At 48.1% G+C, this 26,682-nt stretch overlaps 1 protein-coding gene across 1 annotated transcript; it reads right to left on the reverse strand.

The window, feature by feature from the left end:
* Window positions 1–590: 590 nt before the first annotated feature.
* On the reverse strand, window positions 591–6,859 carry LOC115326203 (2-iminobutanoate/2-iminopropanoate deaminase). Its single transcript, XM_029987011.4, has 6 exons — window positions 6,717–6,859; window positions 4,512–4,617; window positions 3,245–3,299; window positions 1,050–1,118; window positions 903–958; window positions 591–638 (listed from the first exon to the last, which is right to left on the reverse strand). Exons 1-6 carry the CDS (start codon window positions 6,857–6,859, stop codon window positions 591–593), a joined length of 477 nt encoding a protein of 158 aa, XP_029842871.2.
* Between the last annotated feature and the right edge of the window lie 19,823 nt (window positions 6,860–26,682).

The raw sequence follows: 26,682 nt of genomic DNA on the forward strand, positions 1-26,682 counted from the left end.
ATGTGTACCACGGTCAGATTAGAACCAGAAGAACACAGTCCAAATACTTTACTATACTCCGCGACAACTTTTCTTGGCAATGCAGTGAAAGGTACAGGCCTGCGTTCCCTCTCCCATTTTGAGTTTGCGCGGGCTCTCTTCCTCTCCCCGGAAGTGGGGAGAGGAGGAGAGCCTGCGCACACTCAAAATGGGAGAGGGAACGCAGGCCTGTACCTTTCACTGCATTGCCAAGAAAAGTTGTCGCCGAGTATAGTACATATTTCGTTTCCTTGAGTGATACTGTCATTGGCCATTCACGGTAGAAGTTACATCGATCGCAATTGACGAAATGACTCATTTCTTCATTACATTTTTATTGCTTTCTTAAAAATAATCTGAAATTTCCTTCACATTCACATCAGTCTACCATATATTTAGAGAATGTTGTGTAAGCAGTCCGAATTCGGTTACGAGTACGTAAAATATTTGCAGTCATGGTAGACAAGAACCCAAGGGCACCTCGCAAAGGATGAGCAACCTTTTATTCCGTGTCCATCGGTTTTCCGCCTTGCAAAAGATTATGTAGAGATGCGCCCTGGATCAAAAGGCAATCAACTGACGGTGTTCACGGCGATGGCTTCAATTTCCACACGTGCTCGCTGCAGAGAGAAGTATGATGCAGTTGAGACTAGGTCGGTGCACGAGTCGAGCAGATTGTTTTAAAATTTCTCAAACACACTGCAGTTTGTTGACATTTTAAAACTTTCTTTGTAAATGACAATGTCCAATTCCGCTTATTGAAGTTTGTTAGAGTTAAGTCATCATATTTCGTCGAAAACGCTGACAAAGGGTTAGTTCAGGCATACCCTCACACTTCAAAGAGCTAATACACGGGGTGTATTAGAACTCCAGCAATTACTTACCCAAGGTAACTCGGCTGCACGAATGGTGACCCTGGCAGGGGCCTTCTCTGGAAAAACTACAAAATTACGAAACAATTAGAAGGCGTGTCTTTCGAGCGTTTTAGTTGTCGCCGTAAAGAGCTGAGGAATGGCAAGGGTGAGACCTACACTCGGTGTAAACCTTGTTCATGTCTTCGTAATCGTTCATGTCTGCAAGATACACCGTGCACTTCACCACTGAAATTAAACAAAAAAAAAAAGATTAGAATCACTCATTTTGTTGACTATCATATCCAGCAAAGAAAAAAAGCTGTGCTGTGAAGCGCTTTACCTCTGAAGCGTCGTTATTCACATTCGTGCATACTGATGGTCTTATAGACATTTTCCTTTATTCACGTAACCTACAAGTGCATGAAGCATCTGACTGACCTTAGGATTGACATATCGCTAAATTAAACGCAAGCATTGCTAGAGATGTGAAATTTTTATATCAGGTTGTGCATGGTGCTATTGACTGTTCCGAGTTGTTGATGGCCTTGATATGCCGTGTGCCCTCTGGGCGTTCATCCAGCTGCCGTGAAACGTTTTATCGTAACGTGCGATCAATCTGTCGGATGACACGATTGTAACAAACCTATAATGCCTTGTTTCCAGATGATGAATTTTTTTTATTGCTTTTAAAACATGCCTTTATCTTATGTATTCACTCATTGGACTGTGCACTGCCGCCCAGGCCAGTTGGCTGTTGACAGGCACTTAATAAAATTATTTATCTACCGTTCTATTTATCTATCGAGGGGAATGCTGGGAATGCAAAACTTCGCGCCGCACACGCTCTCCTTCCCCGTATAAAAAGGTTCGAAGTAAATAACGAAAAAAAAAGAAAGGCGTTGACGAACGCGCTTGCAAGATGCCATTTGTTTTAGGCTTTTTTGCTTTAGAACAGATACCGCTGGGGTAGACGCCAGCGCTTGAAGCGCGTAGACTTGCATTCTCCTCGATATCTGCCTAATACTGCCTCTATTTACACTCAGCCCACGCTACGAGCTGATGGGACCAATCAGACAGCCTGAAAATCGGCCAATCATGGTGTTAATCATGCTTCCGTACATGTTCTATTATCGCTGAACCAATCCTAAACAAAAAAGGCCCAGGGACTTGCGCATTTGGCGCAGCTTGATTCATCCCATTTCCTCGTATAGCGTCGGCTGCGTCTGGACTTAAACTGACACGAAGTATAGTGCCACTATATAAGCTACGCTTCTGAGGAACCACACTTACCCTTCTTGGAGCTTAAAATCACTGTGGCCAGTTATCGCTAATAGCCCGTTCACACGGCCAGGATATTTATTAATTATTTATTTAGAAGATACCCTGCAGGGCGCCTAAAGATTAAAGCAGGGGAGTGAGTTTTACAATTGATCAATACCATCAGTCACATATCGGTACATCAGCACAGGTAAATACGCTTCAGCACAGTATGCTTCAGTAACTTAAATGAAAATCATCCACACGTTAGCGTGCGTCATCACAAGTTAAAACACGTCAGCACGACACACTTCAAAGATGAAATATTTATCTATTACTTTTAAGAAAACTGTTCACTATCAGCTGATCCCGTATCTGCAGTCAGGCCGTTCCGTTCGGATAACGTTTTCGGGAGAAAAAAAAACAACAAAAAAACTTCAGGAAGTTTGTCCGATATTTTATTTCACTATTTTTTTGCGGTGATCCCTTCTACCTGAGATGTAATGGGGCGTTTTCAGATATACAAATTCGTTAACTCTTGTTGTATGGCTATAAATAGCTTAAATAAGTTTCAGTCTGCTTTTTCTTACGTCTGGTATCAAGAGATTCCATTTCGATAGAAGCTTTCGTTTGTGTGACACATTCTTCCCTCAAGTACTTTTTAAGATAAACCTAACTGCTCCATTTCGTACGGCCTAAGTCTACACGCTCCGTAAACGTACCCTTGAAAATAGGTACCTTTGCAATCGACGAATCAACTCGCTCTTGGGCCGCGAGCACATGCCACGCGCGGAGGACCACTAACTGATTCGTGGTTGAAATAAAGGTCCCATAGCTGAAGGTGCCAATACGACCGTGTAAATGGGGTATAACAAGCCGGTTTTGGTTCCTTTGGCTCGCAGATATAGCGCTGCTGCCCCTTTAACTTTTAACGACACGCATATAAGTTTGCCTAAAATACACACTTATGCACAGTTCCCCGAGAAGCTACAAGGATTATATCAGGACTCACGCGCTTTATTTAAAACTGTGAGTTGTGTTTTTCAACGTTATCGTGAAATGTTCGCACCATTTGTATCTCATGCTCTATTCGTTCTCCACGTGGCGTGACTTACCGTTTTTAAGGTTCATCCCTCCCGCTTCTAGAACCTTGGCAAGGTTCGTAAGAACCTAAAGCGGAGAGTAACAAAGGAAAGAAAGGAAGAAAACGTTATTCTGTTACGAAGCTTGCAACGTCGAGTCAATACAACTTTTCGGCAATCACCCAGGCAAAAGATGCTGAGTCATTGATCTGTGTACGCATGCGCCGTGGGAAAAAGCTACTGCTCATGCTCAGGGTGCGTTCCACAGTACTGTAAACAAAAGTGGCGGCGCTCTGAAGGCGACTATTGAAATACTCTACACTCGTTGTCAGCTCAAGACAAAAGAAAGTTTTCCGCATTGTTCATTCGCCGCGCGAAATAGCGCTTACAAGACTTGGTTGTCGGAGGAAAGAGCGATTATATTGGCATTTTGATACATGTATAGGTCTTGAATCAGGATAAAATAACAAAAATTTATAGCGTTCCTTGTTTTCGAAGTTTATTTTCCTCAAATTCAGAGGCCGAACATCCCGAGTTTATCGAAATTTGCTTTTGTTAGATTCCCAATTTTCCAAAGCCTGGTTGGCCAGTGTTTTCTATTAAAAAGAAGAATGTAAAATATACTATTTGGATGTAAACGTGTTCTAGATGGTTAAAAAAAAAACATTTGTATCACATATTTCTTCGTCTAGATTTGGCATTGGCTCCTTTGCCATGGGCAATGCTAGTCTGTCCCACGACAAAACTTGCAAGCAAATTGCTTCGACAAACGTTCCTACCTTAAAATCACTAAACTCCTGGAGGTAGTCGCTGGAAAGCTCGTTTTTGATCCCATCCTATTCCATAACCCAACACCGCCGCTGCGTAGCGTGGAATGGTAAATTAACATTGAGGCTTTAGCAATAACCCCCCTCCCCCACCATTTCCCTCTTCGGATGGATGGATGGATGGATGAATGCGGCTGAGCCCTTTGGATTGGGCGGTAGCTTATGCCACCTAGCCATTTTGTTTTACCGACAGCAGCGCCACCGCCGACAGCTGCGGTGGAGCTGCTGTCGGCGCATGCGCGGAAGCTTCAGTTCACTCAAATCTGGTTTCCGCGCACGCGCACCACCCACAACCTGCGGGGGGGAGGGGGGGGGGGGGGGGCAGACGCGGGCTTGTTGGTAAGCAGCGTGTTAGCTTATACACATGTTGGCTCCATAGGGACACCCCTTCGACGCAGCATCGAAGCCAGAAATGTAAGCCTTCGTCGTCCGATGCTTCTTTGCGACACCCGAGTGATCGTGGAAAGACTTGCCTGTCGTGTCTGTGGAGCGACTCCTCCAGGAACCAAGCGGTTGGTTTGGGGGTCGTTTCCTGTTTGTCCAGACAAGTACATGGTGTCTCCCACGCGAATTGCCTGACTGTTGTTGGAGGAGAGGAACACAATTTTATGAGGTTACGCAATATGAAGGCACGGGGTAGAGGGGATGTTTGGCTATTGTGTTTTTTTTTTTTTTTTCGAGAACAGCAAGAATAACTTGGTACTCAAAGAGTACCTGAGCGTTCGTGCTCATTGCCCATATATGACGTGACGGCTCAAAGGCGTCAGGCTGCCATCGGGATGAACATATATCGTATTAGGCTAAATAGGTTGTAATTATTTTTTTTTATATATATACTGCACTTTGCTTGAAACTCGTCCATACAATAGTCAGTGACAGGTTTAGAGTTCAGAGGAAGCTTCTGCCACCTCTTTCCACTTTAGCAGAGCGAATGCTGGAGAGGAGGTCACCTCCTTTCCTGCGTTCGCTCTGCTAAAGTGGAAAGAGGTGGCAGAAGCTTTCACTTGACTCTTAACCTGTCACCTACTATACAAAACAATAATTATAAATGTAATAAATTGTAAACTGCAATCATGAGATCTTAAACTGACCTGGGACTTGGCCATATTCAACAATCTAAAGAAAATAACACAAATACGGGGTGTTAAGTTTTAATTCTTACTGACATATATATATATATATATATATATATATATATATATATATATATATATATATATATATATATATATATATATAGTTTTGTAAATATTAATTGATGGACTTTCCCCGATTTTAACCCCAATAAAGAAATAGAAAAAAAAACAACCTGCTCGCAAAGAGAGCGCCGGAAGCCCTGCCCACAATGACGCTTGGAAGAGTGACGTAGCCGTTCCAGTCACGTGGTCACATTTTTCGTCGGCGCACCCACCAAAGAAACGCCGCCGAAATAATGACACCGTAATTGAATCGACTACGTCACTCGTTCAGGGTTCATTGTGGGCGAAGCTTGCTGGGCTCTTTTTGAGCGCAATTTTAAATCAGACTGAAAAACGCGAAAATATATCAATTAATATATATATATATATATATATATATATATATTTTTTTTTTTTTTTAAGAGGTTGACTGTTTGGCAAGTGTCGTCTTCACTATGTATTTACCAGGTTTGGCAAACATTATGTGGAGGGATAATTGTCTTGGTAAGTTTCCTAACTAACTAAAATCCGTTCATTAACTTTTTTTTTGTAAATGTTGGTTTTAGGGGTTATGTTACGATTGCACTAATTGATGGAAACTAATATTAGAGGCCTGACCAATCAAAATAATTTGCGAAAATGTAAAAGCTCTTAAGGTGTTAATTGATATATTTTCGCGTTTTTCAGTCTGATTTAAAAATTGCGCTCAAAAAGAGCCCAGCAAGCTTCGCCCACAATGAAGCTTGAACGAGTGACGTAGTCGATTCAATTACGGTGTCATTATTTCTGCGGCGTGTCTTTGGTGGGTGCGCCGACGAAAAATGTGACCACGTGACTGGAACGGCTACGTCACTCTTCCAAGCGTCATTGTGGGCAGGGCTTCCGGCGCTCTTTTTGCGAGCAGGTTTTTTTTTTTTTTTTCTATTTCTTTATTGGGGTTAAAATCGGGAAAGTCCATCAATTAATATTTACAAGACTATTTAATTTTTGCAAAACGTGTTTCAACTGGTTTGGCCTCTTAATAGGAATTCTATTCAATACCGAAATTGCTACATGACCCCTGAAACCAATTTTTCAAAAGTGAATGAACAGATTTGAGCTAAGTACCCAAATTAGCACGGCGATTATTCCTTCATCTAATCTCCGCCGAGCCTGATAAATACACGGTGAAGACGGTCGGCACTCGTCTAACTCTCACCCCCTTTAAAAAAAAAAAAAAAAAGCTCGAATTTGTATTAATTATTTTTGTATACCATACTCTATTTCGCCTTCCGATGCACCACAGCTTACGCTACCACCCAATCCAGCGCCGTAAACCTGTCACGTGGCTACGCGCTCCTTCCTAAGGTCACGTGACAATTGGATAATGAGGTGAGCCAGTCTCACGCATCTCATTATCGCTCCCCCGCCAATCAGATAGCGGCATCTGCCGGTGAGAACGACTATGGCAACGGAAGGGGCGTCGAAACAACGAAGATTTAAAAAGGAAACCGCATATACCTGTACGGGTGGATAGGTTTAGGAGCGTCCGGACTGAAGATCACCTCGCGGGTGGCGCTCAGCGCCGCCTCAGATGCACCTATGCCCAGTTGCATCAGCAAGAAACCATACACCACCGAGCGCGTAACGGATGCTCCGAGCATTTTGATGCGAAGTGACTCGAGAAAGGTCTGTCTACACGCTTTTTTCTCTCGGGGACAGGTTACGGTATGAACTACGGAAGCTCGCGATTAAAGCTTTATAAGGCTGCGTCGGTCTCCAGTGTCTGGCCCGATGACCCGGAAAGATGCGAAGGCCAAGGACATCTGTCACGTTACTTTCTGTTTGTTGGTCTTTGACTAAACGGGTTGTTTTGCAAACGACTGAATACAGCGAGCCGGAACACGCACGATGACGTATATTACGACACTACGATTGCACTCTGTTTCCCCGTACTTTTGATTCCGAGCGTAGTCAGGTCTTAAGAACACATCCACATCCAGGTGCACGCACACACACACGCACGCACATGCTGAAAGCGGAAGGTCACGGTCCATTCCCTGGAAACGATTGGTTTAGCCCATGATTGCAGACGTACAGAAACATGACGAACACAAGGACGTTGCACTTTTGACGCTGTTTGTTTGTTCCCATCGTCTCGTAGCTTATAAAGACGGAACAAAATTGAAAGTTTTAAGTTTCATTACGATTTTATTATTCGGAGCGTCGCCGATTAAAATTTTGGCCTGCTCTGCTCGTTACGGCGCGCCGAGCGCAGGAAAATGTGAAAGCAGGGAGGAAAAGAAAAAAAAAAAAAAGCATTCCCGAGTTTTTTCTACACTTGTGCCTATCTTAAATACTCTACTCGAGGTACTGTATTTCAAATACTTTTGGCAGCATTTTGGTATCTCGGAAATACATTTAGTCCAGAGTATTTGCTACTCAATCTGAATTACATTTCTCACCCTCTTGTAGTCAGTACCTCAAGTACATTTTGCAGACCTGAAAAAAAAAATCGTCTAACTGGGGATTGTTATTCACCAGGGCAAGGCTGAACGGATCGCAAACTTGGAGCAAAGCGACCGAACTAGAACAGGAAACAAGGCACGAGCAAAACACAGCCTCCAAATGCCGACAAAAGACCAAATGGATAGCCCCCAAGTACGCCTGCCTCTGTGCGTCCTATTGTCCACTTTTCTTTTTCTTTTCAAGTTCTTTTCAATGGCACGTCACGCATGGAGCTTGCGAAGTGCTGGTAACGCCCTCCGGATTTTACAGAGAGACCCCACCTTTTGTCTGGAGCACGGTTCCGGCAGCGGAGGATTGTGGTACAAACGCTAGTTACGAACACAATAAACCATTTTTTTTAAATCGAGGGGTTCCACTGCAAACTTGTGCTCGTTACTTCAGTGATGTAATGGATTACAATTACAAATTACCGAGCCTCAAATGTAAATGATCACCGTTACAAATTCCTTTCGCTGAAAGGTAACGGATTACTTTACTCGTTACGTTACAAATTACTTTCGGGTTACTTTTTTCGTACACTTATCAGGAAAACAAGAGAAACAATTTTTTTATGTTTTTCGAAAATGTTCTGCAACACAACTCGCCCGTATAATGGTAGTACTTGTAAAAATAAAATATTGCATTTAAGAGAAAGAGTGTAGGATCATTCTCATTCACCTGTAAGCTGACAAGGCACCGAAAGCTGCAATGACATCCGCCATCGCGCTAGCTTACGGCCTCCTGAAATGAATCGATCCCCGGAATTGCGCAAACAAAGCTAGCGGTGCGCGTTCTCAGTAGCAGCGTCTACCTCCGCTACGAGATTCGGAGCTAAAGAAGCGATCTACGAAAGCCCCCTTTTGACTCGGGTGTTTCGCCTGTTATTCACGAGAAAAGAAAAAATGGTTCTGACGTCACAATGTATAGCAATGCAGAAAGCAGGTGTCCCAGCTTACCTTGATGTGTTTCCGTGGCTTTAGAGTTTGATGTTCTTGCTGATAACACTGTGTGTGTGTGTTTATTTTTTTTTTTTTTTTGGCAAGCAAAGTATGCACTGAAACTGTAGGTTTCCGTTCTCTTTAATGCCCGGAAGTTTGTACACCTCATTAAAAGATGGTCATGGAGACGACGGACACTCCATGACCGAAAACTCGGCCAGTCAGAAAAGAAGGGGCGTTTACGGGTTATCGATCGTTCATCGGTTCTCACTTTCATGCTAATATTCGTGGACGCCAGGGGGGGGGGGGGGGGGGGGGGGGGGGGGCATAGAGAGCAAGAGAAGCGGGGCCATCGGTCTCATAAAACAATAGAGGATCAAACCACTTTTACGCGTTCTCTTTCTCTCTCTGTCAGAACTACTTAGATGGCCTGACACCCCCCCCCCCCCCCCCCAATCCCCTTTTATGTTGACAGCTGACTGTAAAGTGAGGAGTGGACTCCACTACCATGCCCCTACAAGTAAAGCGCGAAACACATGTACGACGAAACTGTCCGATCCGACGTCCGACCGCGCAATACGACGGTCGGAGGCGAGGGTTTTCAACGCTCTCCGATGCTAGGAAAACCCTCTCCCCCCTAAGGTCATTCCGGCAGTCCACTCGTCGGATCGGAAGGTTTCGTCGTACATGTGTTTCGCGCTTAAATCAAAATAATTATTATCCGTACCCTTGAAGAGGATGCTCTTAGCCTCTCGCCTGGGCGCTTTTCTGCCGTGCCTCGAGGGCGTGCTAGAATAAATTAGCGCACATCAAAGACAAAGAGAATTTGACTCTCCCGCGCGAGGCTACATCGTCTGTTACTCGAGTTGTAAACCCGCGAATCGAGGGGGTCGGACCCGCGTTTGATGTCTGCGCAGGTGGCGGGAGACGTCGAAGAAGTTGGAAAGGGTGAAACGGAGTAAAAGAAAAAAAAAAGCAAATAAACACGAAGAGCTTTCTTCTGCCCGGGAGAAGAAAAATAAAACACGATGAAAGGCGACAGAGAGCCCACTCCGCGTTGTCTTGCTTGATCTTTGTCTTTCATATATTTGTACATGCCTGGCCCGTTTTTCTAGCGGTTCTAGTGACCGCTCATTAAAAAAAAATGTGCTTTCTTTTCTGCTATTCTTTTCTTCCTGGTGTTTTCTATTTTGTTTCTCTTTGTGCTGCTGAATGTTCTGATCGTATTGCTCTGGTTACTGTATTGTGCTCATATTTTTAAACAGTAACTAGTAATTAAAGTAGTCCGTTACCAACATTTTGTAGCGAAATTACATTACAAATTACTTTCGGAAAAAAAGTAAGGCGGCAATTCGAAAATTACTTGCAAAAGTAATGGAACTGGAACCCAAGTCTGGGTTCCAGTATGAAAATGCTCGAACACGTTTTCATGCGAGCACAGGCACTCCCTGAGTCAAAGAAGCTATATCCTGCTGGAGAGCTTTATTGAGCTGCAGTGACCTGTAATGAGCTTCCCCAGAACTCTTTGTGTTCCTATTTCTGGTGGCTTAACTTTTTTTTCTGAAGCTCGTTTCAAATGCGTTTATTTCATCTCCTTCCAAATGCGCGCATTGTTTCGTCCTCAAAATCCTCAAACCCAGCTTTCCCCCACATAGAGTCATTTATGAACTAGAGGATTCTGATTCTGAAATCTTGACTTTCTTCATCTCAGTGTCTCACAAATGGTTTGAATTGGTGCAGAAGGGGGGCAGGGGGAAATGGTTTAAAAGCGGTTTCGTGGACAGTCTTCTGTGTCTCAAGTGTTTCCAGCTTGACCTTCCTAATATAAATATATACCAGTCTAAGATACACGTGCTTTTTCTCGTTTTTGACTCGGGCGACAAGGTAGTAGCTCTTGATTGTTAATCAGCGACCGAGGCTCATTAACTCGAGTAGATATTTCTCCTGAGCGTGGACGTGTGTCGTTCACTCGCCGTGCTCATCAACAAGTAGGCCCGGCCTGCCTAATCAACTTCTAGTTCGGCTGTTATGGATAAGCAATGCCGGCCTTCATGCCAAGTCCCCCGAATCGCGGCGGGCCATTTAACAAACTTATTGCAAAATATGTCATGTGCCGAGCCTTTCGTCAAAAGCACGGCAAGCGCCATGTCTAGAATACACGAGTCCCGTTTTGCTCCTAAAATATTTCGGCACGCATTATGTTAAATATCCCAAATTACTTCAGAATAAACTTCATTTGCAGCAGCTCAGGCGCATTTTGGAGGTCATAAATATCGCAGCAAAATCGGATTTTCAGAGAAGTTATTACAAATAGAGCGCCCCCTTCCTGACTTTTAGGGCACAGCTCTTAGGCACCCGTTTCCGGCTTCAGAGGCATCGCTCTCGGCGTAACCGTGAGGTCACGTGACCCCCCCCCCCCCCCCGTGAGGTCACGTGGCCCCCGTGGTGGAGTAGGAGGCAGGATGACGAGGTGAGGGGGAGGGTGGAGGGAGGAGGGGTACACCCTCCCCTCAGTACCCTTCCCTCCTCCTCCTCAAGAGATGCGCCCTAATACGGCGTTACAGGGAGTTGTATTACGGCTCTCATTTTGTATTATTAGATTACCAGCTTGCAAAACTTGCCAAGTTTCTTCGGACGTAATTCAATAACTTTTTCGATGTACTCTACTAAAGATAGTTCGTACAAAAAGTAACTGAAAGGCTACTCTATATACATTTTTAAATTGGTATTTAGTATCTTATCTTAAATAATTTTGTTGAATATTTGGCACAACACTGCTTAATTCACAGTATTGGCGACGTGCGCTATCAAAAGCGTCGCTCTGGTCGGCCTGCCACGATTGGCAGAATGCTGACTATGACGTCAGCAAAGGATTTCCCATCGACGGAACTAAAAGGAATTTAAGAACTTTAATCTTGACAGTGTTGGCAGTGTTGCTTTGAGAGCAAAAGGATTTCGAGTTTCCGCGATGCTAATTACAAACACCATCGAACTCGTTGTTCGCAAGAGTGTGACGTCATGAGAGGACACGATAGGAGGGCGCTACGAAAACATCTCGCGGCTAATAGTCGGGGGGATCGGTGGCCGAGTGGGCTAGCGCACACCAGCTCGGAGCACGTAGAGTCAAAGCTCGCGCTGCAGAACCCTGGGACCCTGGGTTTAATCCCCATCCCTGCCCGTTTCGATCTGGATGAGCATCGTACCGGCGTGCGGTCGTGTATCACTACTGCGTGGTGCAGGTTAAAGACCCCAGGCTAGCGGTGGTACTGCACTGGTTAGATTTCTCATCTACAGCTGGGAGACTCGTCGCCCGTTGAGGCAGACCAAGTTCTAGGCTGTATAAACATACACACAACCTTTTTTTTCACAGTACAGCCACATGCGATAGGTGCGACACGTCACGGCGAAGTCGGTGGGCATCGGCGTCGCGCTCACAAACAATGGGATAGTGAGGTGCTTTAACAAAATCGTTCGAAGAAAAATAGACACCTGTCTTGTTAGCTTTGAGTGTGGGAACATGCACCCACTGCCCCCCCTGACCCCCCTCCCCCGGGTCCGGAGCTCCTTGCCTCAGCCGACTGATCTTTCTTTCCGACGACCAGTGACAACTGCCATTCCTTAGCTGCAGAAGTAGCACGCGGCACAGGCTGGGCGAAAATATCTGTACCACGGAGCCCATGTCACCAATGACGAAAAAGACGTCCGCGTTCGCCACCGTCACATAGCTTTCGGCAGCTCTAAGTAGCGGGGCACGCGCACAGCGATTGCCATCGGTGCAGTTCAGATTGCTGGTACGATTACAGAGAGGTAAGAAGCCATCGCTTGCACGGTCGTTGCCTAATCTCTCCTTGCTTTATTGCACGAGAAAACGCAGGCGGCATGCAATGTAAAAAGGTAAACAGTGACGGCAAAATGAACAGCCTAACCTTGATTCTGCCTCCTTCGGATTTTCTGTCGTTCTTTTTCTCGTTCTTCCCTCTCAAGACCACAGATATCAACGCTTCCGATTTGCCACGCTCCAGTCCCGGCTTTGCATCCCTGATCTACGCGAGGTAGAAGCGTTCGAGCCGTCAAAATCCCGCGTAAACAGCCGACGCATATCCGTACAGATCCAACTCGACGGCGGTCCGGCGACTTCGTCGCGCATGCGCACCGTTGAGTTAAAGGAAATGACGTAGCGCACTTCTGTCAACTTCCACCAAGATCCCTGAAATCACGCGGATCAAGTTCAGCGGGGTTGGAGGCGCTTCACGGGGCGGACGCTGCCAGAGATCTACTAATCGGACGATGACCAAGTCAAGCCAGATCTGCGAGCTGAATATGGGCGCTCCAAATGGAGCGCTTTTGGAGCGCTCGAGATCTGCGAGCGGAAGTCAACATTCGAATTTTTCGTGGTACTCCATTAGCACTGCACGCGCTTTCTGAAAAAAAAAAAAAAAAAATACAAAGAAATGCGGAACGCAAGTTGTTGCGAGGGTTGCGGTGATGTCAGAATGCTAAACTCTTATTGGCTGATTGGAAAAAAAAATTGTGGGTCGACATTGAGGCATTTAGCATTGAGGTAGTCCCCCTATCCTCTCAATGAAAACCAATCAGACCTCGGCGTCTTTCTGAGGTCAACGCAACTCACGCGAAAGAACCGGACGAACTTGCTCTACGCATTATCATTCTCGTGATTGTTGTTTCAGCAGCAATGGACCTTTTGGCGAATATGTGCTGCCACCTATGGGGCGATGGACGAACCTGAGGGGCACTGGGTTGGAGAGTATTTGTAGAGAAAACAACGTCCACGTTAGGCTTCTTGTGTGCTACGGTTAGTTTTCTTTTTGCTGCTCTTAGTTTTCTTTCGCTGCTCGCAAGTTTTCTTTCGCTGCTCGCATTTATACATCGGCCAAACTGGCCGATGTATATTCGCCTCGAGATCGAACCGTGTTGCCACTGTGCGGCCGAAATTGGAAACGCGCGAAAGCGGGGATACCGCCGTGCGTCGTCTGCTACGGGCGCACGTTCGGAAGCGTGGATCTCGGCGACGCAAGCCCGTTTCAGGCTGAGCTTGACATTCCCTATTAATAGTTTTATGTTTTTGTTGCCTTTTCTTCTTACTAAAGGTTGTGTTGTATCGTTTCCCATGCGTAGAAATTCAGCAGAGCGATTATGATTAAGTCGGAAGCTTCCATAATCTTAGTGTGTTGGTTTGTATACAATCGCTGGTCCCACGTACTTTTGTTATCTCGCACAAACCGTGGCTTTCATAAAGCATTGAATGTTAAGTGGGTCTGTGGTTTGATTAGAAAATTAACCCGACTGATCGCTGTCCTTTAATAGATTATTCAATCAATAAATTCTTATAATGATTTTTCGCCGGTCACATTGCGTGAAAGACGTTAAAACCACATTTTTTTACTGGTTTTACTATGTCATAAATGGCGTATTGCATTCCCATTCTAAACTTCACGTTGTGAGTCCTATATAAATATGAACACTGGAAGCTTTTTAAAATCAAGTATTTTTCAAGCTATTATTATTATTTAAACAGTATAATCGCCCTCGGTGAAATGACAAGCACGCTGAGGTGGTTTACCTTGCAAGCCTGTGTCACAAAAGAAATAAAGACGTCAAAAATATTAAAGCAGGCATTTTTTACTCCTTGGTTACTTTCTCCAGCACAAGACGCCAATTAACCGGCAAAACAAAAATTGCAATAAATCATTACTTGAATATTCTGAATGTTAATCGATGAACTGCCCAGTCCCGATATACGTTAAGTGAGGGCGGAGGGTGATCGGAATGTCTCGTGATGTTCGCTAGCCCTCATCAGTAAAAGAGTATCCCTGCGGCCGATGCTGTCTGTGTCGTGGTGCGCGTCGTTTTTTGAGGTTGCAGAGCCTACTGTGGTTGAATACAAGATTATTTAGCCAGAAATTTATAGCATTAGCCTCTCGACATCCGCGGCCCTCGCCAAGAAAATTGAAGCTGGTGAACCGACACTACCGAGAAAAGCATTTAATAACAGGAACATTGCTGCGTTGCTCGGTTACACTCGTTTATTACAGTCACGGCAGATATTTTAGAACAATTTGTTTCAGTTTTCGTGCCAACCGTGCAGTTTGCAGATCTTAACCTAGAAGAGACACACTCTCCTCATCGCAACGCGGTACATTTGTTCTGACTCCAAAGAACTTACCCACACTATGGCAAAGTGAAAGAGCAGGGGAACCCAATAGCATGGTAATTTCCAATACAGCGCTAACTTATCTTCATTCTAAATATTTATATTACTGCAAAAGCTAGAAGTTTAAAAAAAAAAAGCATAGAAGCTGCGATTTCCCAGCCCACAGTACCAATATTGTCACGAAGGACAAGTGATGAGGCGGCGAATAACGGAGTAAACTGAACGTTTAATCGGGCGAACTTGTGCCCAAAAAGTAAAAGAAGAAAGATAACAACAGAGCGTCGCGGGCGTCGAAGGCGGCGAAGCAGCAAGTTCGAACGCTGGGGCGAAACTGACTCGACAAGGTCGCGGGCGGCCTCTTATCTTGAGTGCGTCGCTATCTCGAAGATTTGGCGAAAGCGGCTCGAGCGTCGTGTGTTCGGGGCGAGAATGAACACGCACTTTCTAGAAAACAAAAGCAGGAATAAATGATAGAAGTTACGTGCGGTACATGAATAAACGAGAACTTTCTGGAGGTTCAGGATCGAGCGTTGCTTTCTCAGCCCTGCGCGCGGCATTTACCCCCGCTTTAAAAGTGCATCGTCCCGATGCAGCACAAACACGGAAAAAACAAAAAACAAAAGGACAGCAAAATTGCTAGCCGGAGCTCACAGTCCACAGTTCACTCCTCGACGAGAGTGGAGAGTCCTATCGTTCGTAATACGGTTTCAGCCGGACGACATGCACCACCTCGGGTCGCGGCTGACGTCTTGCGGATGGGCGCGTTCCGTCGGGTAGAACTTCGTAGTTCAGATCGCCGAGGCGTAGGATGATCTTGTAGGGTCCGAAATAGCGTTGCAGGAGTTTTTCGCTGAGACCGCGACGACGAATCGGCGTCCACACCCAAACTCTGTCTCCGGGCTGGAAGTGGACGTCGCGGCGACGAAGATTATACCGGCGAGCGTCGACATGTTGCTGGTCTTGAATTCGTAGTCTGGCTAGCTGGCGGACCTCTTCTGCACGTTGAGCAACCACCTGGGCGTCATCGCTCCCGTCGTCGACTGACTCGTGCGGCAACATAGAGTCTAGCATAGTCGTCACCGCCCGGCCATACACCAGCTGGAAGGGCGTCACTCCTGTGGTCTCTTGCACTGCTGTGTTGTAGGCGAACGTGACGTAGGGCAGCACTTCGTCCCAGGTCTTGTGCTCCACGTCGACGTACATAGAGACCATGTCGGCGATTGTTTTGTTGAGCCGCTCCGTCAACCCGTTGGTCTGCGGATGGTATGCCGTTGTTCGACGGTGTTCCGTGTGGCTTAGACGCAGGATCTCTTGGGTCAACTGTGCCATGAACGATGACCCTCGGTCTGTGATCAGTACTTCGGGGGCGCCATGCCGGAGGACGATGGACTCGATGAAGAACTTGGCGACTTCGACAGCAGTCCCCGAAGGAAGGGCTTTCGTCTCGGCGTAACGAGTAAGATAATCGGTGGTGACGATTATCCAGCGGTTCCCCATCGTCGACGGTGGAAAAGGACCCAGCAAATCCATTCCAATTTGCTGGAAGGGCTTGGTTGGCGGGGTAATCGGCTGAAGGAGACCTGCTGGCTTTGACGGTGGTTTCTTACGTCGCTGGCACTCATGGCACGATCGTGTGTAGAGATGGACGGTCTTCGGAAGCTTTGGCCAGTAGTACTTGTCACGAATCCGGGCAAGGGTCCTGCTGTAGCCGAGATGTCCGGCCGTTGGGTCGTCGTGGCACGCTTGAAAAATTTCTTCTCGGAGGCTGGCGGGGACAACCAGTAGCCAGGGGGTTTCGCTGGTTCCGAAATTCTTTCTGAAGAGCACGCCTCGCCGCAGGACAAAGCTCGGTAGGTCCCGAGAAAAGACCCGTGGGACAGAGCCTCCTCGACCTTCGAAGTTGTCGATTACGGAGCTAAGTTCCGCGTCGTCGCGTTGCAGTGCCCTCATGTCGGTAGCGTTAACTGCGCCTAGAAAACGGGCGTCGTCATCGCCGTCATCGTCGTCCGCGCCGGAGATTGGAGGTTCGATTGGAGCCCTAGACAAACAGTCAGCGTCATTATGCTTGCGGCCGGACTTATGCACAATGGTTACGTCGAATTCCTGCAGTCGAAGGCTCCAGCGGGCGAGGCGTCCGGACGGATCCTTGAGGTTTGCGAGCCAGCAGAGGGCGTGGTGGCCTGTGACCACGCGAAACGGGATCCCGTACAAGTACGGGCGGAACTTGGTTATCGCCCAGACGACAGCAAGACATTCCTTGTCGGTCGTTGAATAATTTTGTTCTGCCTTAGACAGCGCCCGGCTTGCGTAAGCGATTACTCTCTCTGCCCCTTCTTGTCGCTGAACGAGTACCGCACCGAGACCGGTATTGCTGGCGTCCGTGTGGATTTCAGTCTCCGCCGACTGGTCAAAATGTCCGAGGATAGGGGGCGACTGGAGCCTTCGCTTGAGTTCGTCGAACGCTTGCTCTTGCTCCTCTCCCCACTGGAACTGCACGTTGTCTTTCGTCAGATGCGTCAGCGGTGCAGAAATTTGCGCAAAGTCACGAACGAAACGTCTGTAATAGGCGCACAGCCCAAGGAATCTTCGAACGGTCTTCTTGTCTGATGGCTTCGGGAACTCGGCGACAGCGGACGTCTTGGCGGGATCAGGGCTTACACCCTGAGCACTCACGACGTGGCCCAAGAATTTCAGCTCACCATAGGCGAACCGACACTTGGAAGGCTTGAGGGTCAGCCCAGCAGCTTTGAAGGCTTGTAGCACGGCTCGCAGTCGTCTCAGGTGCTCGTCGAATTCGCTTGCGAAGACCACAACATCGTCGAGGTAGACGAGACAGCTTTGCCATTTCAAGCCGGCAAGGACGGTGTCCATAACGCGCTGGAAGGTTGCCGGCGCTGTGCACAGCCCGAACGGCATTACTTTAAACTCATACAGTCCGTCCGGCGTGACGAAGGCCGTCTTCTCACGATCTCGTTCGTCGACCTCTATCTGCCAGTACCCGCTCTTCAAGTCCATCGACGAAAAGTATCGGGCGTGGCGTAGCCGGTCCAGGGTGTCGTCGATGCGTGGCAGCGGGTAGACGTCCTTTTTTGTTACGGCGTTCAGTCGGCGATAGTCCACGCAGAACCGAAGAGTCCCGTCTTTCTTTTTCACCAGGACTACTGGTGAAGCCCACGGACTGCTTGAGGGCTAGACAATGTCGTCGTCAAGCATTTCTTGTACCTGCTGCTGGATGGCTTCCCTTTCTTTCACGGAGACCCTGTACGACGGCCGATGCACAGGGAGTGCGTCGTCATCAGTAATTATCCGATGTTTCGCAACCGTCGTTTGGCGCACCTTCGACGACGCGGAGAAGCACTCACTGAACTCGGCGAGAAGGTCACGAAGTTGTCGTCGTTGTGGGGCTGGGAGAGATGGGTCGATGTCGAGCACTGAGGACGTGATTGTCTTGTTCTGCGTCGGAGAGGCGCCTTCTGAGATAACGGCGATCGCGGCTGAGTCTTGAATTTCCTCGACGTAGCCCACAGTTGTACCCTTTGTAAGGCGCTGCGACTCTTGCCGGAAGTTGGTGACAAGGGCTACGGTACGCCCGTCCTGGAGCTCGGTTACGCCTCTTGCAATGCCAATCCCTCGTCCGAGGAGAAGTTGGACGCTTCCTTCCAGCAGCGCTACACCGCAGGTGGCTCCTTCGGTCCCGACGGGCACGAAGACACTCAACAGCGGCGGCAGGTTTACGTGGCTGGCGAGGACTCGCACTGCAGCTAACGTCGGTTTGGTAATTTCCACCAATGGGACAGGCTTCCGAAGCGTCAGCTTGTTCTCCGCAAGGTCGATGATGGCGCCGTATTCACACAGGAAGTCCATTCCGAGAATGACGTCCCTCGAACAGTCTTGCAGAACGACGAACTTCACAGGGCATGTTTCGCCGTGGATCTCGACGCGAGCAGTGCATCTCCCGACTGGCGTGATGAGATGTCCTCCGGCGGTTTGTATCTGGGTCCATCCCACGGCGTCATGACTTTTCGCAGGCGGCGAGAGAGCCTCCCACTCAAGACTGAGTAGTCTGCTCCGGTGTCCACAAATGCCGATGCGTCGTGGCCGCGTCGATTATAACGTTTAGGTTGTTGGACACCGATGCAGGGACGTCGTTTCGGTCTCTGGTAGCGTTCGAGTGGGGGCCCTCCGACGTTCGTGGAGGATCTTGGCGTCGGTCGTCTTCGGCAACTCCACCTCCAGAGGTTGCCGCGCCTAGTTTCCCCGGCGTGGAGCGAGGGGCGACAGGCTTTCACGTCGGGGTCGGTGCATCGGCGAAGCTGGACGTCGTGGCGAAGGCGACCGGAACACTCGGCGGGACGCAGGCTCGGGGGACTGGGTCGTCGCAGGTACTCGTCGATCTCCCGAGGGCGTTCACCATACCGGGGGCGCGGGTCGTTTGGGTGGAACCCCCGCAGCCCGAGTCGTCGGTATGGGCATTGGCGGTAGGTGTAGTTTGCTTCTGCTCAGTGGAAACACAGTGGGCGTCGGTCGGGCGTTCGCCACACGTCGGTCTTCCGAGGTGCGCGGGGCTCTTGGGCGGTGTAGTGCACCTGGTCGTCGCGGCGGTGGTCGTGCTGCGGCGCAGGAGAACGACGTCGGGGCGGCGCAACATAGGCTGGAGGAGGAGGCGGTGGCCGTCGGGCCACTGCGGCGTAGGTCAGGGCGGGCTCTTCGGGTGGTGCTACGCAGGCAGGAGCCTCCGGTTGACTTGCGCGCTGGACTTCTTCGCGCACCGCTTCGGCTATCGACAGCTCAGCCGGCTGGTTGGCAGCAGGCAGCAGCTTCCGGAGCTCCTCCCGTACGATGTCGCGGACGATTTCCCGAAGGCCGTCGACACCGGTGGCGTTCAGGTCTAGTCGGCAAGATGCGGCGGTTCGAGAAGCAAGCACGCCGGCGAGTCGATGGTAATGGCTTGCTCGGGCCGACAGCGCTCGCTCGATGTTAGTGGCTTCAGCCACAAAACCGTCGACGGTTGTCGGGGGATGGCGGACAATGCCCCCAAAAATTTCAGCCTTCACGCCACGCATGAGGACGCGAAGCTTCTTATCATCGGCTGCCTCCGGATCGGCTCGGGCACATAAGCGCATGACATCCTCTACGAAGCTGGTCACGCTTTCGTTGGGGCCCTGCACCCTTGTTTGGAGAAGGTCCTCCGCTCGCTGCCGACGGTGGTGGTTGAGGAACGTTCGCTTCAACTCCGCGGCGCAGGACTCCCACGTAGTGAAGGACGCTTCGTGGTTTTCAAACCAATGCCTCGCAGTTCCTTCAAGCGCGAAGTAGAGATTGTGGAGGCATTGTTCAGTCGTCCATTCGTTGTGGCGGGCTACACGTTCATAGTGTTGCAGCCAGTCTTCAACGTCCTCGTGGACGTCTCCGTGGAAAGGCGTTGGAGTCCTGGGTGCGATCGGCAGGTACACAACGGCAGAAGCGGCCGGGGTCTGCGCCTGGTTGGCCATCGTCGTCTTCGGCTTGGTCGTGGGTGGCACAAGTCCGTGTTCCGGGGTAGACCTCGGATGCGGCGACTTGACCGGGTCTCGATCTGGTCTTCGTCGGGCCCTCCGGAGCTTGGGTTCGGACTTGTACTGCGGGAACTTGGAGGGGAGCGCTGCACGGACATGCGGTACCCCGCACCTCCACCAAAATGTCACGAAGGACAAGTGATGAGGCGGCGAATAACGGAGTAAACTGAACGTTTAATCGGGCGAACTTGTGCCCAAAAAGTAAAAGAAGAAAGAAAGATAACAACAGAGCGTCGCGGGCGTCGAGGGCGGCGAAGCAGCAAGTTCGAACGCTGGGGCGAAACTGACTCGACAAGGTCGCGGGCGGCCTCTTATCTTGAGTGCGTCGCTATCTCGAAGATTCGGCGAAAGCGGCTCGAGCGTCGCGTGATCGGGGCGAGAATGAACACGCACTTTCTAGAAAACAAAAGCAGGAATAAATTATAGAAGTTACGTGCGGTACATGAATAAACAAGAACTTTCTGGAGGTTCAGGATCGAGCGTTGCTTTCTCAGCCCTGCGCGCGGCAATATTATATTATCTGGGTTGGAACTTATTGTCTTTTTTTTAATTCCCACGTTGATGAACCGATACATCCATTTTAAAAGAAACAAATATTTCACATAAATATTCCAGTTCAGCCGGAGACAGGCATCAGTCGTGGTGATCCATGCTTTCTAACGTCTGCATAGAGCAGACGACGCCCCTACAGAAGCGATTTTAAAATTTTAGGCCGCACGCTGGCAACACAATTTGATCTTCACTGAAGCTCCGAACAGCACCGCATCCTTTTCCGCTAGACTTTTTTTTCCCACCGAGAGTATGCGACAAAATAAACGCAAGAATCTACGCCGTCTCGCGCGCGAACGTGGAGAGTCTATGGGGCGGCCCAGTATAAAAGGCTCTGGGGCGGCCGTTCTCCTGTCCCGTTCTGTTTTTTCGACTTTTATGTTTTTCTACCCCAGTCTCAGGTATATTCAACATGGTCTCCTATCCCCGTTTTGATGATGATGATAGCGCGACCGTAGCGCCACCTCTAGGTCGATCTCGAGGCCATATAGAGCAAGGGAGCACGCAGCCTTGCTGAGAAGCACATCAGCAGGACATTTGTCAGCTCATTGCCGGACCTGTGGATGCGATGCCGAGCTCACCAGCATAACCGTCCTTCATAGGAACAAGAACTCCTTCGCGCGTGAAGTGCTGGAGGCCTTGGCCATCGAAGGAAAAGGAGAAGATGGCGGTCTGCCACACCCCGTTGAATACTAGGCTAAAAGGTTTTTATAAGTGTTTATTCTGCCGTTCGACGAAGAAAAAGAAAGAAAAAAAGGGCCTAGGCCGGGAAGAAGACAAAGTAAAATTCAGTTGATAGTCAGCGTTGTCTTTGTCCAGTTCTTTCCTTCGTGTCCTTGTTTTTTCGTGTTCAGCTGACCTGATTGCCAACAAAACGTTCTCACCTTGGGTTGATGATCTGGAGACTGGAGGACCAGCGTTGAAACCGACCGAGGGCTGACGGCCGTGGACGCGAGTAGCTAAACAGTTTAGGGACATAGTCCGGGTGTGCCTTGTCTAACGCCGGCTGTGATCATCGCCGCACTTCGCAAAGCTCTATCGTGTTGAAAAAACAGCGCGACTAAGACGAGGACACAAAGAGACGAAGACAACACAAGACAAAGCGCTGACTATCAACTGGTTTGTATTACACACTAAGAAAGAATGACAATGAAATGAAAAACATGGAGTCAAATGTTCGCGCGCTTGCTTGGCGCCTCGTGAAATATGTCCCTTTCTTCTTTTTTCCCCGATCGTAGATTGGTTTTCTTCTTTCTTTTCTCGGGAGCTTTTGTCCAGGGTTGCCAGGTTGGGCTATAAATAGCCAAATTGGGCTAGTTTTATTTGCAGTTGGCGGGAAAAAATGGCAGTTGGCTATTTGGCTATAGTTGGTTGCAAGCTAAGAAAAAACCGGAAATGCCTCTCAGAGGAAAATGTAATCCTACGCCGAGAAACGCCAGCCAATCGTTTTCATGACGTCACGATTCCGTGTACCAATCGCGATCCTTTTGAAAAAAAAAAAAAAAAGAAGCTCAACATGGCTGCTGGCCTTAGCAACGCGACGCTAGTTTCTCGTGACAATTATTCTGCTTTTTTGCACCGTGTTTTACGTGCCCGAGGTTACGCCACGAAATCTTAATGGTATCGGCTTGCGTTTGCCGCAGTTTTTGCGCAAAAACGTGAGAATCCAGCGACGCTATCGCCAACAAAAATTTCGAAGCGGGCGCGAGGCTTAGCACTGCTGAGAGGTATGTTAGACGGTATGTCAGACAGTATCTTGGACAGAAAATGAATTGGGAAGACGGTACATTGGACATGACTTTCTTTCTTTACTAAACAGCTATTTCGTTGACAAAAACGTATTCTAACTTATTTAAATGTCCTGAATGAATTAAATAAATATTGTAGTAGTTTAAGACACGTTTCCTGGAGGAAGAAAAAGCAACGTTGCTAGCGAACTACTTTCTCGACGGCGGAGGCACTTCACATGGGCGCAATGCGCTTGTGGGTGGAGCTAAAAGATTGTTCTTAGGTTGCATCCGACTATAGTATTGGGCTATTTCTGACCCGTGCTGGGCACGCCAAAATGCCTCAAATCACTTGGGTTTATAGCAGAAATAAGTGGTTTATAGGCTCAAATATGGTATTTTTAGAGTAAGTTACGTAAACATTTAGCGCTTCAGTCTGTTAACCCTGATATGTATGCGATAGCAAGCAAATTCGTCTGCTCTTTGCGCACCTTGTGCAACTGTTTACCCACGATTTTTGTCGGAATGCCAAGCGTGTGCTGTTATTCCTCCATCTCAACGGGCCCCAACAACATCTGTTCAGCGCATTTTTTAGGTTGCCTGTTGATTCGTTTAATTCTGCATAGTTTTCCCGTGACGTCATTCTGGTCACCATACCCCGATACGCCCGAAGCGTCCCATTAAAGGGACCATGAAATGATTTTGAAATCGAGTTTCATCCACCGCACGTCGTAAAAGGTGTGAAAAGAAACACAAAAACACAAAAATAGGGAGCCAAAAAATTATTTGCTATAGAACTTTTAAAAGAAAACTGGACTCTTTTGCGCCTTCTTTCCTTCGCCTTTTCACTACGATGCATCCGCGGAAACGGGGCACGTCAGCCGAATCCACGTCGCCTATTGGGAAAGAGCCTACCTCACCAGCACCGCGATCGTAAACAATAAATAGCCGGCGAATGTTTCCTAAAAGTTTTCTTAAATAATATTCAGATCCACATTTTGTAGCATAATTAGAGGTGTGTGGCGAAAATTGCCAAATTTGATAATGCTGAGAGCCAAGCGCCATTTATCGTGTGGTAAACGAAGCAACTACTGCGCGTGCGCAGTAGGGCTGGGCCGACAGTTACTTGGGTGGCGGCGACCGACGAACGTTTATTTTCTTTGTTTTCCTTCCTCTCAAAACTCTGACTGACTGAACGTTTATTTTTCTACGTGTTCTTCTCGCGCGTGCCGACTTCAAACAGCAAGAAAACAGTACTTAAAACAGACCACGACGAACAAGAACGCTGGATCCACCGACTCCGACGAAGCGAGCTGCTCAGAATATAGGCCTAGCAGGCATTCCGACTCGGCGCTGCGTTGCTTCGTCGCAAGACCGTCTGCCTACGACCGGCTGGCGTGCTAAATGGAATATGCCCGCGCGACCCTTGTGGACCCTTCCCCAATTATAGTTTGATCGCTGAGCTCAATTTTAGGTTAAGAGGTGAGGTCAATCTCTTCCCCTTGTTTTCCGAGGCAGTGTTGACGAACACTCGTCGAAAAGGGACTCTCGTCGATTCTATCTTCTTGTTTTGTGTGATATAGAGCTGAAATAAACGCCGTATGGATTACCTTCGTATCACGGTATGTACACTTTGTCATTGGTATGCCATTTTTATTCTGACAGACTGCACGTCACTGTCGAGCTATAACAGTTCGTGGGAGGTATACGTGCAATGCCGGTCCAACCTTTCTTTGCCGAGTGTCGCGTCAGTATCGAGTTGCAATCGTAAAAGAACGGTCCCGAAGCGCTTACCAACAGCGCGAATACAGCACTTCCATCAAGCGCGCGCGTCTGCTCCGAGTGTAAACAGGTATCTACGTGGCTCTTGCTGACACTCGTAGTTCAAACGTATCTTTTTTAACGTCGGCTCGCTCCTGCATCTCCGAGGCCGCGAAAAACGCCGCGGCAATTTGTTTCCATCTACGTCGCTTTGCAGACGACTGACACGGGCCGCCTTTTACCAACAATGACAGTTGGGTTGACTTTTGAGGTCTTCACCGGAAGACTCGCTGCACTTCCCAACAGGCATACCGGCGTATGGGACTAGTCCCATGCTGTCGCTGTAGCGCAACGTATCTCATTGAATTTCGCTCAGCTGCGATGCGGCGATGAGAGGCGCCGATTCAGAAAATACGTCGGTGACATCAGCGCAGTAAAACCTACCGGCGCACCCCAACTCCTAGCCGCTAACGCTTCCATTCTCCTACTGCCGAGAGAACTTCCGGTTCCGGAAACAGCCTACGTCACGGCTTGTTTTGCGGTCAGTTGGAGAGAATGAAAAAGTCGATATTTCAATCATTTTTTGTGTAGAAGTTAATAAACCGAAACGAAAACGGATGCCTGTTCGGCATTCAGTGAACATTGACGGTTTAATGTAAAAGTTACCTGGAAAAAGTAAAAAGGTCATTTCATGGTCCCTTTAAAGGTATGTTGACATGAGCTCGTACGAGCGTTTCAGGAAGTTCGCCGAACGTGCAAGCGACGCCATTTCTGGGGCATTTCGGCATCGTTGTTGAGCACGCAACATGGTGTTCAAGATTTATGTTCTAAAATCCTAAAGAGTAGTGACAAGAACAAATGGGGGGGGGGGGGGGGGTGCGACACGAGTTCTGTTTTGTCCGAAGTGATGCACCCGTGTTCTATCCGTTGGTTCTGCGAACGAGTGATGCTAGTAGTCTGAATATTTCTGTTTGATGTGCAAAAAATGTATTATGTCGTCTTTTGTGTTTAAAACAAACGTTTCAAATGATCAGCTTTTTTTTGGCTATTTTTGGGGATCAACATTTGGCTATTTTTGGGCTATATCTCGTAGAAATTTGGCGGGTCAGAGTACAAGCACCTGGCAACCCTGCTTTTGTCACCCTGAATCCAAAAACTTCATCTCGCTGGGAGTCAGAGTCACCGATGGTTGACTCACACACGAACTGTTGTTCTTCGTGATGTTGTAGGCTTCTATCATCTCTCGACATGTTTGGTCGCGGTGTCTCACACACGAACAACAGTTCGTGTGTGAGCCAACCATCGGTGACTCTTACTCCCAGCGAGATTAAGTTTTTGGATTCAGGGTGACAAAAGCTCCCGAGGAAAGAAAGAAGAAAACCAATCTACGATCGGGCAAAAAAGAAGAAAGGGACATATTTCACGAGGCGCCAAGCAAGCGCGCGAACATTTGACTCCATGTTTTTCATTTCATTGTCATTCTTCCTTAGTGTGTAATACAAACCAGTTGATAGTCAGCGCTTTGTCTTGTGTTCTCTTCGTCTCTTTGTATCCTCGTCTTAGTCGCGCTGTTTTTTCAACATGAACTCTCACCAACTCGCCCAGTTATCTATCCTTATCAAAGCTCTATCGCTTGCAAAAATTACAAGTCAACTTACCTGTGATAAAATGGGCGCTACATAGTCTGGACAGCTGACTCGGCTTCCAGTTCTTCGAGGGGTCGGACTTGTCAACTCTCCTGACGGCACGAATCCAGGCTGCCCGCTTAACGGGATGAAGCTTAGCACACGGGAAGCGAAAAAAGCTAGTTCCACAACCCGGGCAATAATAGATCCGACAGCCGAAGGCTACACAGTTCAACGGCATGATTGCGGTGCACGTCGTAGTCTAGAACGGGCGTCGTCAGTACGATGACTCGTGTTCACCTTGTTCGCAACATCAAAACTTGAGTCTCGATGGTCTCCAAGGCGCGCAAAGGCGAGAAAAGCAAGATGGCGGATTGTTTAGAACCAGATACTCTCAAACCCAGGCGCATCAAATACTCCGCGCATGCGCACCGCGTATTTCTACAGAAGGTCCATTGCTTTAAAAGCCGATAATTCACAAAAACCAAAACTAGGATTTATGTAGCTCGGAGTTAGGGCGGTTGCTTATAGAATTTTAAGCGCTTCTAAGCTAATATCAACGTCTTTGAAGCTGTGCGAGAATGATCATATTGTAAGAGATTTCTGCAGCTCAGCAAGGTTGAAGGGTGGCTTGCATGCACAGTGTAAAAAA

Source organism: Ixodes scapularis, unplaced genomic scaffold (genome assembly GCF_016920785.2).
Source record: "Ixodes scapularis isolate PalLabHiFi unplaced genomic scaffold, ASM1692078v2 PGA_scaffold8__174_contigs__length_109621045, whole genome shotgun sequence".
NCBI lineage: Eukaryota > Metazoa > Arthropoda > Arachnida > Ixodida > Ixodidae > Ixodes > Ixodes scapularis.

Bases quoted from the DNA above. Each gene is read 5' to 3' on its own strand.
- LOC115326203 (XM_029987011.4), bottom strand. From the start codon at position 6,859: ATGCTCGGAGCATCCGTTACGCGCTCGGTGGTGTATGGTTTCTTGCTG. The intron at 4,618-6,716 runs GTATATGCGGTT...CTCCAACAACAG, and splicing joins AAACCTATCCACCCGTACAG to TCAGGCAATTCGCGTGGGAG. The intron at 1,119-3,244 runs GTAAGTCACGCC...GTTTAATTTCAG, and splicing joins AGGGATGAACCTTAAAAACG to TGGTGAAGTGCACGGTGTAT.